This window comes from Myotis daubentonii, chromosome 1 (assembly GCF_963259705.1).
Source record: "Myotis daubentonii chromosome 1, mMyoDau2.1, whole genome shotgun sequence".
NCBI lineage: Eukaryota > Metazoa > Chordata > Mammalia > Chiroptera > Vespertilionidae > Myotis > Myotis daubentonii.
Genome location: NC_081840.1, coordinates 11,544,090 through 11,560,261, shown reverse-complemented (window position 1 = coordinate 11,560,261; position 16,172 = coordinate 11,544,090). Strand labels below are relative to the sequence as shown.

General features: G+C 43.0%; 1 protein-coding gene across 3 annotated transcripts in view; it reads left to right on the top strand.

The window, feature by feature from the left end:
• KCNK10 (potassium two pore domain channel subfamily K member 10) overlaps window positions 1-16,172 on the top strand; it is a 111,558-nt gene that overhangs the window by 59,556 nt on the left and 35,830 nt on the right. For all 3 annotated transcript variants that reach the window (XM_059688776.1, XM_059688766.1, XM_059688786.1), the window contains exon 3: window positions 5,922-6,039. In XM_059688776.1, coding sequence (XP_059544759.1) covers window positions 5,922-6,039 — 118 coding nt within the window. The remainder of the gene's footprint in view (window positions 1-5,921; window positions 6,040-16,172) is intronic.

The following is a 16,172-nucleotide window of genomic DNA, read 5'->3' as shown; positions in this document are numbered from 1 at the left end:
CATTTTATAGATGAGGAAACTGAGGCTCAGAGAAGTTGAGTAACTTGCAGGGGCTCAATACAAGTTGCTTCCATGCTCTATCTCTTCACACTGAAGCAAAGATTTCTTGGAATCAGCCCCAGAAGCGCCTTGCTGGGTTGAGTCCAGACTTTCTCTCTGACACCCTCCCACTGCTGTTTGAAATACTATTATTTTTAATCATTTTTTGTTTTTAATTACAACTGACATACATTATTATATGTGTTTAGACATTACATAACTTACTAAGTGGTCATCTCGATAAATCTCCCACCCATCTGATACCATACATTATTACAATATTATTGGCTGTATTCCCTGTGCTGTACTTTATAACACCATGACTATTCTGTACCAACCAATTTGTACTTCTTAATTTCTTCACCCTTTTTGTCCATCTCCTTTATCCCCTTTCCATCTGGCAACCATCAAAATGTTCTCTGTATCTATGAGTCTGTTTCTGTTCTGCTTCTTTACTTATTTTTAGTATTCATTGCCATTTTATTGTTAATATATATTTTTTCTTTTTTTCTTCTTCTTAAAGAAAACCTTTTTAACATTTTATATAATACTGGTTTGGTGTTATGAACAAAAGCTATCATTTAGAATCAAAGGACAGATAAAGAACTTCCCAGACCAGAAAAAAATACAGGAGTTCATCACCACCAAACCTGTTTGAAATACTATAATGTGGCCTTTTAAAGTGCAGAGACAGCAGGGTGTACATCATATATTCTCCTCAGGACCATGCTGGTGGATGTGAAATTGCCCCTCCCCCCACACCAGGATATTCACTTTTGCTTCGTTGAAATATTTATATGAGAAGCACTTCTGAAGCAGGAGAAATAAAAAGCAACCGTGGCAACCAAATTAATACCATTTTTCCACTTCCTACCCGAGGCCCTTCCTACCCCCTGTGTGAGGAGGTAGAAGGATGCTGCTGGCGGTTTGCATTATTAGAGGCTTTTTTGAGTTGGATGCATGTGCCTTTGTCCGCCTCCCAGGGTCTGTGGCTCTCCTTCTATCCATTAATGGCTGAAAGAATGCTCACGTTTAATACATTTATGAAGCCACTTCCACAGCCACCCCATCATCCTGCCTCAACCCCTGGCTAGCTGTCTACTCCATAAATCCCTTTGCCAACTGGGACTAAGAATACTGTACACACACCTTTGTGCCCTCTGATGAGGGGTCTTTTTGTTTCATCCCAGGGGTGTGAGCTATGAAGAAAGTGGCCATGCATGCTGGGTTGCACCTGCCCTGTGGTCCCAACATGATTATGAACAGAGCCGCCTTGTATTCTGCAAGCATCCTCAACTGAGCCATACGTCAAATGAACACTCTCGCCATCAGTGTACACACATAGGGCACCCATCTGTGACATTCTTTAGCCAGTCTCAGACAAACTGAGTGATGATAGCGCAGATTTTTTTTTTTTGGTATCACATAAGGAAACAGATGATCTCACCGAGTACACAGATCATAGGAGAAAAGCCACGGACAGTTAGTGGTCCCCTGTGGGTCATTGTTCATCTCAGTGTCGAGCTAGCACTCGTGACGGTGTCTCACGCTGTCTGGAGAGTGATTTACGCAGCCAGGCTTCGAGTTATGGGATTACAGCACTGGGGACAGTTGGGAGGGAGAGGGGGGGTCCAGGTGATTGTTACCCCTGTCACTCTTCCTTCACATCAACCTGAGGCCTGCCTCACTGGGGAGAGGCTGCAGTTTCTGTTATACCTCCCAGGTGGTCCTAAAGCATAAGGGTAATGGAGGGAGAATGGAGAGGGAGAGTTTTGGTTGATCTTTAAGCCAAACAGGACACAGCTCAGTTACCTCATTTCACTCTCCGTGTGCTCAGACATTTCTAATGGGCTGGCTTATCTTCACTTTTGCAGCCTGAGTGCAGAGAGGGAGGCGGGGCAGGGGAGAAGCAAATTAAAAGCAAATACATTTAATTTTAAAATGTTTTCTTGAGTTCAAACGATTAAGAGCCTTTGAAAATCTTTTAGAAGATGATTAAAGTTAGAACTACGAACTCAATCAGAAATATTCTTATTGAACTAAAAATGATGCTATTAATTCAAGTAATAACAGTTGTTTGTGCTGGGTTTTCCCTATGTGTACATAAGCCAAGTGTGCTGATTCGTTTTCATGCTGGTGGTTTGTTGGAGTCTTTCTGACTCATCAGATCTAGATAGAGTCAAACCTCATGCCCGGGACTAGGGATTGTATAAAGCCTTAGCAAGAGCTCAGTGACTCGTTGCAGGGCTTATCTTTCTCACTCTTCCCACTGTGCCTATAACAATGCTTATATTTAATTTCCACAAAACCGCTTCCCAAAGGCATTTGGGTGTAGAGCCCACTTTGCTGAAGACTTGGGGGAGCGAGAGCGGAATTTACATCATAGATAAAGCAACTTCAAGTTGGATACTGGCACAATCCTGGGCAGCCCTGGCTGGTGTGGCTCAGTTGGCCGAGGGTCATCCCTTGCACCTTCAATTCCCAGTCAGGGCACATACCCAGGTTTGGGGTTCAATCCCCAGTCAACATGCGTACAAAGGGCAACCAATCCATATTTCTCATATCTGTGTCTCTCTCTTCCTTTCCCTTCGTTTCTCTCTAAAATAAAAAAATAAAAATAAATTTTTTTAAGTCCTGGGCAATGCTGGAACTGACCTGGAACCTCCCACATGTCAATGGACACTCCTTTCTCTTTTTCCTTCCTCCCTTTCGGGGATTATTCTCTCTTTATTCTGCTCTCTCCTTCTCGGGGTGTAAAATCAACCTGTCCAAATTTTTTTTCTTTATTTTTAAATTTAATTTTGAATGCAACACAGTTAAGCTGTTACCAGCTCCAAGAGCCAAATAAGGTTTGGTGCTTCCACTTCAAGGAACTCATCTCATTAGAATTGATCCCTTGGGAGGGCCCTTCTGCCTAAACTCTTAGACGATGCCAGTCCTCATCTCTGCCTGGAGGCCAGTATGGCTGTGGGAGAGGAGTGTGTTCTGGGTACCATATGCAAAGGAAAAGGCAAAACCATGGCTTGGGCCCAGTCAGGGTTTGAATCCTGACTTCTCTGCTTCCTGGCTGTGTCCCCTAGGGTAAGTTACTTAACTTTTCTGAGCCTGTTTTCTTACCACTGAAGTGGGAGATAATTTTACTTTTTTGCAAGTTGTAGAAAGGATAAAATTGAATAACTCACAAATAGTGCAAAGGATAAAATGAAATCACACTTCTATAGTACCTGGCTCCATGCAAACACTCAACAAATGTTAGTTACTTTTCTTTTCAATTGATAAACACTTTACATTATTTATTTATAAATTGCATAATTCAGAAAAAAAAAGATACTTGAAAAGGAATCCGGATTTTTTTGATGAAACAAATAATCCTTTCCGTTTGTCTTTGCTGCAAATATGTATTTTTATATGCAGCACGGGGCCTGCTTATGATGTTTGTCGGCAATACTCAGCACAGGGAGACTTGGTGGAAACCAAGCTCTCTTTGCAGCTTCATAGAAGTTGGAAATATTAGTTATTGATGGCGTGATGTGAGGTCACCCAAGTGCCTGAGACCCAGAGCTGCTCCTGCGGTATTATGCCCAGGTGGGCCCATCAGCGCTGAATAGCTAATGAGGAGATAAACACTAGTTAGGGCCTGTTGCTGGGTCTGGTGGCACTCACAGTGTAGGGAAAATGGATATTTTACTAGCAGAAAGGACTCGCCATCTGTCTTTTCTCTACAGCAGAACAGAGCAGAGCCCCTGATGATTGTTGTCAATTAGGCCGATTTAAACCATTGGCAAAGACAGCCTGTATGCACCCCATGTAGCTGGATTTTAAATTCTGGGGTGCCAGGGTTTATGTTAGAGACAGTGGGCAGCATAGTATTTCATGTTCTTAGAGAAAGGAAAGAATCAACTAAAGATTTAACAAAAGGGGATTTTTTTTCCCATTATCCAGTCAGTTGTGCAAGGGCAGGCCAGATCCAGCCCACAGCCTGTTTTTGTGCAACATGTGAACTAAGAATGGTCTTTGCATATTTAAGCGTTTGTAAAAGGAAAGGATAAATATGCAACAGAAACCATACGTGCCCCCAAAGCCTAAAATATTTCTTATCTAGTGCTTTATGAAAAACGGTTGCTGATCCCTGGTCTACAGAGTTTGAAATATCCCAGGCTCATAAAGGCAACATATAAGGGTGATTCACTTTTTCACCTGTGATCTGATCTTGTGGCAACCATGTCTGTTTTAACAAAGCTTAAAGGGCATTTTTTAAGGATAAATACAGGGTGTCCCCCCAAAATGTATACCCACTTTAATAGCTGTTAGCTCAATTTTGAAAATGAAATGTATTTTAATAAATACTGCCTTTATAATTATTCAAAGTGTGTGTATACATTTTTAGGACACCCTATATAATCGCATGTCAATATTGTGTCTTGGGGAAGGCCTAGGGTGGGGCGGGGGTTGGGTGGAAGGGGGGCAAAAATGGAGAAAATGGGAAACATCTGCAATGCTGTCAAATAGAAATATATTAAATATATATATATTTAATTGCATCTTGTAGGCTCCACCTGCGTTATTCCGGGATCTCTAGTTGTTCTAGAACAGTCATGGCGAACCTTTTGAGCGCGGCGTGTCAGCATTTTGAAAAACCCTAACTTAACTCTGGTGCCGTGTCACATATAGAAATTTTTTGATATTTGCAACCATAGTAAAACAAAGACTTGTATTTTTGATATTTATTTTATATATTTAAGTGCCATTTAACAAAGAAAAATCAACCAAAAATATGAGTTCGCGTGTCACCTCTGACACACGTGTCATAGGTTCGCCATCACTGTTCTAGAAGTTGCTCTATGTCTGTCACCTCCCTCTGCAGCTCCCACCTGTCCCTTCCTGGCCCCAGCTCACCTGTTTGCTCTTCCTCCCTGCTCTCCCCTCTCCTCTGGCCTGAAAGGGTTTGGCCGGGTCCAGCTTAGAAGGGCTGCTGAGAGATTTTCACTGTATTCTTCACAAACCTCCCGGAAAAGCAGACCCGGATTAGACCCTGAAGTCTGAGCACGCTCAGGGAGGGCGTGGGCAAAGGTCCAGGAGGGAGAGGGTCTGTCTCATGGAGTGTCCTGCCCGGGCTGGAGGACTTAGTAGTATCATCAATGTGGCCAATTTGGGGGGAATTTTAAGGTGTATGGGTCTCCAAATCCAGTAGGTCAGTAAGGAGTGACTGCTGTTTATTTTGAAAAGGAGCAATATGTGTCTGTGTGTTAGGGGAACAATGAAATGACATTGGCTGTTAGTTAAATCCTGACTTGGTGGCGGGCACTGAACTAAGTACATTACCTGGGACCATTTCATTGAATCCTCCCCACCAGAGTGTGGGGAAGGTATTAGCATCCCCAGTTTTCCAAGGAGGAGAGTTAGGCTTAGAGAGGTTGGAGTAGCTTCCGCAAGGGAGGGTAGTCTGACCTAGTAGCCCAAGCTCTGATCTCCTGTGCTCCTGAAACAAGCTCAATGTCAAACTTTCTAACAAACAGAAAAGAGTCAAAAGCAGCAGAAAGCCTGTCTTTCAGGAATGACCACTCTGGGTAACAACTTTCAGACAGCCCTTCTATGTCTTTGCTAAGCAATCTGTATGCAATTTGCATAACCCAGGGCTGGGTTGCATAAACCTGTGCCTACAAATGTTACCCAAATGGCACCATTAGTCTATATACCCTAACTTTCCCCCACTCACCACGCATTTTCTCGTTTTAGTTAGTGGGTGTGTAGTGTTTCTCTTTGTGACTGTACCCTCATTCACGTAACCAGTCCCCTGTAGATCACTGCAGGTTGTTGAGCAGGAAAATTCTTTTCCTTTAACTTTTTTAACCGAGCCTCGCGCTTTCTCACTCTCTCTGCAGCATGCCCTTGACGCTGACAACGCAGGAGTGAGTCCGATAGGAAACTCCTCCAACAACAGCAGCCACTGGGACCTTGGAAGTGCCTTTTTCTTCGCTGGAACGGTCATCACCACCATAGGTAACTGTTTGCTTGCCGCTCTCGCTTCCTCTGCAGGCCATCCTGAGGGATGGCGCTTGTCAAACTTCCGTCCTCGCAGAACACACGGCAGCATAAGGCTGAAGGAGGCTTATGAAACACTGTCACATGAATGCAGGGGTCGTCGTGGCTTTCGATGAAAGGCAAAGAGGAATGAAGAACTGCACCTGGCCAGTAGTTTAGTCGGTTAGAGTGTCGTGGTGATAGCCAAGGTTGCGGTTCATTGGCCAGTCAGGGCACATGCAAGAATCAACCAATGAATGCATGAATAAGTGGAAAACAAATCTCAATCAATCTCTCTCTCTCTCTCTCTCTCTCTCTCTCTCTCTCTCTCTTTCTCTCTCTCTCTCAAAATCATTTAAAAAAATGAACCAGCCTGGCCAGTATGGCTCAGTGGTTGAGTGTCAACCTATGCACCAGAAGTCATGGGTTTGGTTCCAGGGCAGGGCACATGCCCAGGCTGGGGGCTCAATCCCCAGTGTGGGGTATACAAGAGGCAGTTGATTAATGATTTTCTCTCATCATTAATGTCTCTATCTCTTTCTCTCCCTCTCCCTTCCTCTCTGAAATCAATAAAAATATATTAAAAAAAAAAAAAAAAACTCAGGAGCTTTTAGTTTGAAAGAACCTCCTGACAAGGTTAGAGTGAAAAAATCCAAATATGAATCAGGGAGTTGAACTCAGACTGCTCGGTTGTGCTCAAATTCCTTTTTAAAAATTGTACTTTTTATTAAAGTTATATATGAAAGAACCATATAAATGTTCTAGAAGGTTTGTTTATGAAAAACAGCAGTTTTCACCTCCCCAGGGCAACCACTTTATGCTCTTTTGCTTGGTTATTTTGATATTTATCTCCATAACTCTGAATATCACACTCATGTAGCCACTTCCTGAATGTTCAGGTTTTAGGGATTATGTCTTGACTTCCTGTGGTGGAAGGTGAGGAGTTAGTTCTCTTTCATCCACTCCACTGGAGACGGCTCTCTTCCCATCCTCCTGTCCTCCCACTGTCGTTTAATTAGATCAAATGTGAACATTTGCATTTCTTGGACTAGATAAATGCTCTTCACAACTGATCATATGGTGATCTATAATTACTTCTTTCCTGCAGCAATTTTTGTTGTATAATATTTGCGTGTTTCTGATACTGGGGGAGTTTTGTACTTTTATCTTAGGGATTAACTTTATAATTATAATAATATCTAACAACTTAGTGTTCTAATCTTTTAGCAATATCTAATATTTCCCTATTATGGACAATGACATCGCCCTCTGGATACCATCCTTTTAATGTTTACTTTTAAATTATTAAATATACTTCAGCTGATTTTCCCTCTTTCGATGTATGATACCTCTTGGCTCTCAGCTACAATATAAGGTGAGCTTAGCATCCTCCTCCTTTCCCTCTTCCACTATCAATTATTACTCTGTGTCATTCTATATCATTGGGGTATATCATTTACATTCTGGTCTGTTCTCCTGATACATTTATTTTAGTTGTAGTTCTCGGTTAAATGTCGTCAGTATTCATCTCGAGTCTTTTTTGCCGTGGTTTTCCTCATCCTCACCCGATTGGCTGTAATTCAGCTTCAAATGGTTGCCTTAAGAATGGCTCACGGGAGTCATATTCCCTAGGGTCTTGTGTTGTTCAAAATAACTTTCCCCTGGAATGGCAGTTTGGCTGGAAATGAAATCTTTGACTCCCATGTTTTTCAGGGTGTTGTAGGTGTTTCGCTCTCTTCTGATGGTTATGCTGTGGTGGAGAAATCTCATGTCAGCCCAATATTTTTCCCTTTTGTAAGTGACTTGATGTTTTGTGCAGCTATGCAAAAGATTATGTCTTTATCTTTCATCTGATAACACTACTCGGTTTTGTTCCTTTGATTTTAGGAAAGTTTGCTCGATTGTCATCTCCAAACGTTTTCTCTGTTGTATGGTTTTAGTTCTGTCCTTTGGGGATTCCAACTACACATATATTATCACTTTTCTGCCTATATTTTATGTCTGTAACTTTCCTCTGTGCCTTTTTAACGCTTATGATTTGGTTCTCATTTTGGTAATTTTATCCTCTCCATTCCTTTTTTGTGTGTTCTTCACAGTGCCTATTCTGCCATCTGTTCCTTCCAATTTTATTTTCATTTCATGATCATTAGTGGATTTTTTTTCCCTTCCTATTTCTTTCCTGAATTCCATTAGCTCCCATTTCGTCCTCACTAGTTATCCCACTACTATTTTCCTAATTTCTTGCATTGCTGCTTTGTGGTTTCTCTGTGAAAATGCTTAGAGGCAATGACTTCATAGTTTGTTACAATTTTGTCTGGTTGGGGCGACATTTTTCTACTGAATGCCTTCTATTCTTTGGTAAGTTTTGCTGCTCTTTTCACATTCTTTTTTAAAAAAAATGGAAGCTTAATATTTATGCTGGGGCAGGTTTTTGTGAAGTACTTGACACCAAACAAACTGGATCTTCCTGTACCAGCTATCTGCCGAATGTTAAATGGGGCTGGGAGAGGAGAGCAGGGAGAAGCAGGCAGCTAGCTGTTCAGGTAGCACATCCCAAGACTCCCCTTTCCTGCTGCCAAAGAGACGGCAGGCCCATCTGTGTTCCTTCTATGAATAGTCCTGCCTCACCTGTTTTTTGGACCGGATTAAGGCGGGAGGGTTGCAGGGCGGGAGGGGGACTCGGAGGGGGAGGCTTAAGCTGCTATCCCTCTTCAACCTCTACCCACACCTACTGCAAACAAAGATATCTCTTTCAAAGTTCAAGGTGACACCCTTGCCGTCCTAATTGGATGTTTGCTGGCACTTTGTGAGATTTGCAACTGATGGGCTCTTTTATCATTCTCTGTATTTCTTCTGTTTATTTTCTTTTCCTACATGGTGGAATTGCTAGGTGCTATCCCTCTCCCAGCTCTGCTGAAAATGAGTTTGACAGGTATCTTCCCGACTACAGTAGTGAAGTCAATAAAAATTCTCATTCAAAAGAATGGGAAACGCACAGCAGTCCCCATCCATAGAAACGGAGGGCAGGCATTGGGAGGCCCCTCTGCCCTTGCAAGGGGAGGGTTCCTTCCTTAACACCGGAAAGGAGGCCTCCCATCTGCTGCTCTCTGAGACCAGCTATGCCATCAGGGAGGCTCTTCTCCCCCTTGTCCTTCATGACCACATGTTAAGTAGGTGCCTAAGGGTATGCCTCCCTTGGGGGGGGGATGCACAGCTTTGGTGATCAACTTCTTATTGGTGTACATTTAGGAGGCTAAGGGTTGTTTTAGAGGCACCACATTTTGTGTGTTTTTAGACCTAGCCTTTAGGACAAGTGGTGTTTCTACATTGGCTCAATAAAGGAAGTTATGTGCCGTAAGAAAATTTGGAATGAAAGAGAATTGTTCTTTTTTAAAAGACTCTTCATCTAATTATATGTCAGAGTAGATTCACACTTGCAAATCTGCTTATCCATTAAGATCAGCTATTACAGATATTAGAGGTGTGCGTTACACTAGGGCAGTGATGGCGAACCTTTTGAGCTCGGTGTGTCAGCATTTTGAAAAACCCTAACTTAACTCTGTTGCCATGTCACATATAGAAATTTTTTGATATTTGCAACCATAGTAAAACAAAGATTTATATTTTTGATGTTTATTTTATATATATAATGCCATTTAACAAAGAAAAATCAACCAAAAAAATGAGTTCGCGTGTGACCTCTGACACGTGTGTCATAGGTTCGCCATCATGCACTAGGGTCTTGGGGGCTAGAAGCCTTTTCAGACACTCCAGACAAGATTAGTCCACAACCTCACAGCCCCAGCAGGAAAAACATTCAAATTTTCCCATTTTATAAAATGGCTAAATCAGGGTCTGTATGATGCACTGAAAAACACTACAGCTGCATTGGTAGGAGTCCTATGGTACTTATTGTGTCAACTCCTTAGGAATCAGGGGCTTGGTTTCTTGAACAACTGTGTTCATTGGCCCATATGACCTTATGTGATAAAGGAATGGTGTTTCTAATGAGAAATATTTGATATGTAACATTTCCTGACTTTCTTATATTCTAATTCTAGAATCTTTGAGTTTGTACAAATGACACGTAGTCCTTGGTTTCTGATGCCTGGCATCCATTTACTTATTCTGAAAACCATTTCCCCAGTGGTCCTCTTCCCCACTCTTGGCCTCCAGGTCTCAGAGGAAGAATCACCTTGTCTAGACTAAGAAATCCATTACTTTGCACCTGAGTGACCGCTGTCCTTAGCTAAGAGATGGACGTGAGATCTCTTAACTCATTGGGATTAGCCCAATAAGAACCTCAGTTCCTGGACTGTTACTTGACCTTTGGAGGAAGTGACTTCCTGTCTTACTGGAGGTATATCTGGAAAGAGATAGGCCCAGGCCCCTGCCAGTCATTTCCTTGAATTGCTATGCCTGGAACTCAGCTAAAGAAGCAGAGTAAGAAAGGGGGCGTGAAAAACAGGCTTCTTTTCACATCTTTTGAGCTTTGGATGGAGCTGTCTGTGAAGTGTTACGAAATAAATGCTAAATCTCCTGTTTACCAGGCTCCATGCATTTCCTTTTCTGCCTAAGCCAGCCTGCATCGGGTTTTCTATTACCCAGCACTGAAAAATACTAACTAATACATATGTTTGGGTCAGAGATCATGGAGGGCCAGACAGTATCCTCTGACCTTCATGGCCAGGGTCTGACCTTGCTGGACACTGCTGCTGCCATCGCCTACCTCCTGTGGGCCACTTGCTCTAGATTTAAAGTCTTAGGCAGAGCCTCCCATTGGATGAGCTTCTGGGTTCCCGTGCTTGTGTCCTGGCTGCTTGGGAAGGTGCTGCCTCTATAGTGGGAAGCAGGACGCTGTGTCATACCGAGGCACAGGCTTGGCACTTTCCCCTAAATCTGAAGGAAGGTGGATGTTGAACAAGAAACGACTATAAAACAGGCATGAAACAAAAACACAAATGAAACCCAAACCATAAGCCTACTTCAGTATCATGGCTCCGTGTTAGTGCTAAAGATTGGGTCCTTGTTCCATTCAATGAAAAAAAGGCTATTTTGTCCCTCTTTCTCAATACATTGCAAAAATAATGTATTGTAAGATGGCCACCATTTAGCTGGCTAAATTTTAACTCCAAAGTGGGGAGTATTTATAAAGTCACACAGTTTGAGAATTCTAAAGAGAACCATAGTACAATGTTAGTAGAATAATAAGGTGAGGAAATAATGGTTTTTCATCATTCATCATATATGGTAGCAAAGCTTCTAAGGAAAATCAGAACTCACTGATCCTCTTAGTTTTTCCTGAGAAATTTTTCACAATGTAGGAGTCAGGCAGGGGGAAGCTGGAGCTGAGGAGCTGTCTTTTCATTGTTTGTGAAGGACCGACATGAGCCTGCTTGCTTGAGTTCATATACGACATAATACTGGAAACATGTCCCCCTATTACTAAGCTTCTCTGAAAAACAATCTGTGATGGGTTCCATGGCTTCTATCATCCACACTGTGATCCCATATTGTTGGAGGCCGAAGCTGTTTCTTCCTTTAGCATCACCATGAAAACTGCTGTACATGAAGTGTGGTCTTCACCGTTGGTTGTTTCTTTGGAAAGATCCCCAAGGGATTGCCGTGGCAAAGGTCATGAGCCTTTTAAAGGCTCACCAAATTGCTCTCCAGAAAGACTTTCGCGGGCTGCATGAGGTTGTGTACCTTTCAGACACACAAAAACGTGTTCATTGCTTAGAATGTAGGCAGAGAGATCTGAGGAATAATAGATTCTTTTCTGAAAAGCAGCGATACTACTGATACTACTCAGCATCAGAAGTCTCTTTTATCTGAATGGATCAAGGCCTTCTTTTTTTTAGAAAGCTTTTCTTGTACTTAGACATACAGAAAGATTTACAAGTGTATGGCCAAAGGGAACGCATTTAGGCGTTTTCCAAGCTAGGAGCCCCGCCACGAGGAAGAATGGACTCAGCTCCGTCTTTGTTGAGGTTGCCCTGTACCTGTCCCCTTTCTCAGTAACGAATGCTGATGTGAAAAAGTCCCACCTGCCCTTGAATGTGGACTCTGCTGGTAGAGAACCCAGTAACTAGCTTTTCTAATCATGACACTCACTCTTGTATGCAGAGACTTCCCCATAAACAAGCACCAACAGAAGGGCCACAGGTGATGGCATTCTGACCAACAGCTCCCGAGTGCAACTGGAGTTTAGTCTTTGAGGCATTTTTGGATTGAGTCACCGGACTCCACCCACATCAGTGAGAGCCCGCGGTCAGGTTCCAGATGGTAGCCAGTAACTGTGTTACTTGCCTGGCAGCCTCATTTAAGAGTTGTGCCTGCCAAGGAACCTGGGCAGCTATTTCTAATTAACCAGCGCTTGGTTGGAAGTTTAACCCATGATTTGGGAAATAGCAGTCACTGTGGCCTGCATTCACTGAGCACTTGCCAGGTTCAGGGCACTGTGCTCCACGCGCCTTCTCACAATCTCTCATTAACACTAGAAAGACTGAAATTTAGTATATACCTATATTGCCCAAAAGCAGTCAAAATGACTGCATTGTGAAAGAATAATATCGGAGCACTCTTCACTTATGTTCCTTAGCTTTTCCAATAACTCACTTCTATTGGACATTTCTTTCATGAATTTAGGGCGCAAAAGAAATAAAATAAACAACTTATTAGAACAAGTATCACTGCATAAAGATTCGAATAACAAGTACTAGTTTAGCTTATTGAGCAACTGCAACTTATCAAGTATCGACAGTTTATCATGTACTTGTATGTTATCATGTGACGGTAATCAAAAAAAAATGAAAACTGTTATTTCAATACAGAGCCGAACTGGTCATATAAGAAATTTACTCAATTCAATAATAAGAGTCATTTGATTATTTAAAATTTCCCCAAGCAGTCAAAATGACTGCTTTTGGGCAATATAGGTATAACACATATATATATACCCGAAATGAAGGAGGGGGAGGTAACTACAATTATTAATAAACGCATTTATATGTTGAACAAAAAGTCACAAAATTCTAAGACATTGTGTCCTTATATACATAATTGTTTTTCTAATTGAAAGTAAAAAGCAGTCAAAATGACTTCCTTGGGCAATCTAGTGTTAACCACAGGAGGCAGGTACTATTTATTAGCCTCATTTTACTGATGAGAAGACTGAGGCTCAGAGACGTTAAGTAACTTGCCCAATGTCTCACAGTGAGGAAGCAGTGGAGTTTAGTAGCTTCATTCAGCAGGACCAGCTACAGAATGTGCGGGGCCCGGTGCACAATGAAAATGTGGTCTCCTTGCGAAGAAATGCGTACGAATGTCAAAACGGCACCAGCAGAGCACTACCCACAGCACAGGGCCCCTCGAAATGGGGCTTCTGTTTGCACAGGTTTCACACCCATCAAGCCAGCCCTGTGTACAAAGACATTCTGGTTTTAGAATGCACACTTGTCAGCACACAGCAGGGCTGCATAGCACGTGGGTTGGCGAAGGTGTGACTTTGGCACATAAATAGCAAATAAGAGCATCATCTGTGTGCTCCTCGGGCACACATCCTCCCTAAACATCGGCCTCTCTTCATGGGACTGTTTCCTAGCTGGGGGGTCAATGGAGCTAAGCCCCACCTTGGTCCTTCTCACATGTTGCAAACGGTCCTCACTGGGCTCATCTCCTTTGAAAGTCACCAGAAGCCAGTTGATGGAGTAGCTCCTTGGATGTCTTTTGTTTTACTTAAATCCAGTTCCAATCGTCTGGGCTAGGTCTGCCTCATTGATTGCTTCTCTGGTAGCTGTGTATCCCCTCTCATTTCCCAGCTTTCACAGCCTCCTGCTGCATCAAGAGATGCCCACACCCCAAATCCAGCCATGGGCCCGCCCAGGTCAGTGAGCCAGCCACTGGAGGTACATTCTGTCCCGTGTCCTGGCACTGTGGGAGAACAGCAGAGTTTCCGGAGGGAAAGTAGGAGCCAGCCATCTGTTTTCTCCTGGGGCTTCATTTTCCTGGAGACATATGGCTCAGAAGTGATTTCTTCCTACTGGAAACCACAAGACGATAATCGCTAATACTTTCTGAGCGCCTCCTGTGCATCGGGCTTCACATACACATATTTAATCTTCACAGGTAACACATCTCACCTTTAGTAGCTATAAGGTGAGTGCTATCAAAGAGCCTCACTGCTCAAATGCGGAGCAGGAGGCAGAAAGGTTAGGTGGGTTGCCAACATCCGAGAGTTAGTAAGCGGAAGAACCAGACAAGAATCCACATTTATCTCTAGTTCTAGAGCCTACGTACAACCCTCAAACCTCACTTCAAAGTTCTCCCAAGCATTCTGGAAGGCTGGGCAGGACAGTCTAACAGGCCAGGTAGGACTAGAGCCAAGAATCCAGGAATGTGGGCCTCCTATTGCCTCAAAGTTCCAAAATGGAAGTTCTAGGCTTTTCCTAGAGGCACAGGGTTGACAGTCCAACTGCAGCAGTCACTCCAAATAGTTCATTGGAGGCAGGGGACAAAAAAGCGCATGCGCACACCCATGCACAAAGTACAGCGTCACTCGGGAATGGCGATTACTTTGTGTCTGATATGACACGATGCCCTTAAATATGTTTAGAGACGTAAATATCACCTCACTGGCGCCTTAACCTACGAACTTTGCTTTAATTTGACTTTAGTGTTCCTCTCTGTGAAACACTGGGTAAATAAGGAGCCAGTGATGATAATACTACTTTCCATTGGTGTGGTACTTGACACTTCATTGATTTTTTCCCCCATGTTGTCCTTGAACCCCTCCAACACCAGGGTTTGCAGTGGTTAAGTGAGTCTAAGGACAACTGGGTAGAATGAAATGAATTGAATCTGGAGCCTCTGTCTTCTTACTTCTCTCTCATGCTCGTGATGACCCTGGATGACCCCTGACTCAGGGGTGGGGGCAGGTCCTCTCTGAGAGGAAGAGGAAGTGTGCACAGCATTGGTCAGGGCTGTGAAGATGCCTCGTCAGCAGGTTCAAAGCCTAGGTTCGTTTGCCGGTGTCTGCAGTATATTTTTTTCTGAGTTATCAGACTGAAAAAAAAAACCCAGATCCCTTGATAGTAGTCAGGCAATTATGAGACAGCCAAGCAAGAGTATGAATGTTTCCAGAAGTTACTAGAATGTTTCCGAGAGGGAACCTTAAACCTGCATAATGTGAAACTGTATAGGCACATGTGTTCCCTCTCCAAGAGGGCTATGTTGTGTAAATTGGATTATTCTAGAGGGGGCTGCTGAGAAAAAGAATTGTTTCCAAGTTCCTGAAAGCACCTGAAAAAAGTTCCAAGGGTTGGTTATTGTTGTGTGTGTGTTTTTCTCACCATTAAGTCAAAACGGTGGTGAGTCAAAGAAATGCAAGATTTAGGAGGCTTGACTGAACACTCCTTGATGAAACAGCAACTGTGATTTAGATACTTTGTGATAAGAGGTTTGAATGATTCCAAGTGGAAAGTTGAAAAGGCAAATAGCAAGGTGACTCATTGCTCAAGGGCAGAAAGCACCAGTGAGCTCGCCACATGCATAGAGGAGGATTGGTGGACCAATCATCAACGTTATTCTTTCCTGTGCTGCTAACCATGAACCCAATAACTCACCCACTGATGGCTTTAAAAATAGACCTCACATGAGTCACCCTGATATCGGAGGATAGTCAGGTGACTACCTAGATACTCCTTGACATGAAAATGAGTAACAAATGACTTAGACTCATTTCTATACAAACTGTGCTAGTGCCATAAGCCAATTTCCTCCAACACCACTGTCTTTAGTCCCATCCATATAGAGTAAGGCCACTATTCACTCTACCTCAGTTACTTACTAATATGTACTTGCTGCAGTCTTAAGATGTTGGTGTTTCCAAAGCATTGTTTGACAAACATACTGGTAGACCTGGCTATGAAGGGCTTCTTTTATCTGTAAACATCCATTCCACCAACAAACATTTATTTAGCACTTGATATCCCTTGATGCAAGAAGTGGGTGGGAGGCCCTAACCGGAAGTAGATAGAGCATCGGCCTGCGGACTGAAAGGTCCCAGGTTCGATTCCAGTCAAGGGCATGTACCTTGGTTGCGGGCACATCCC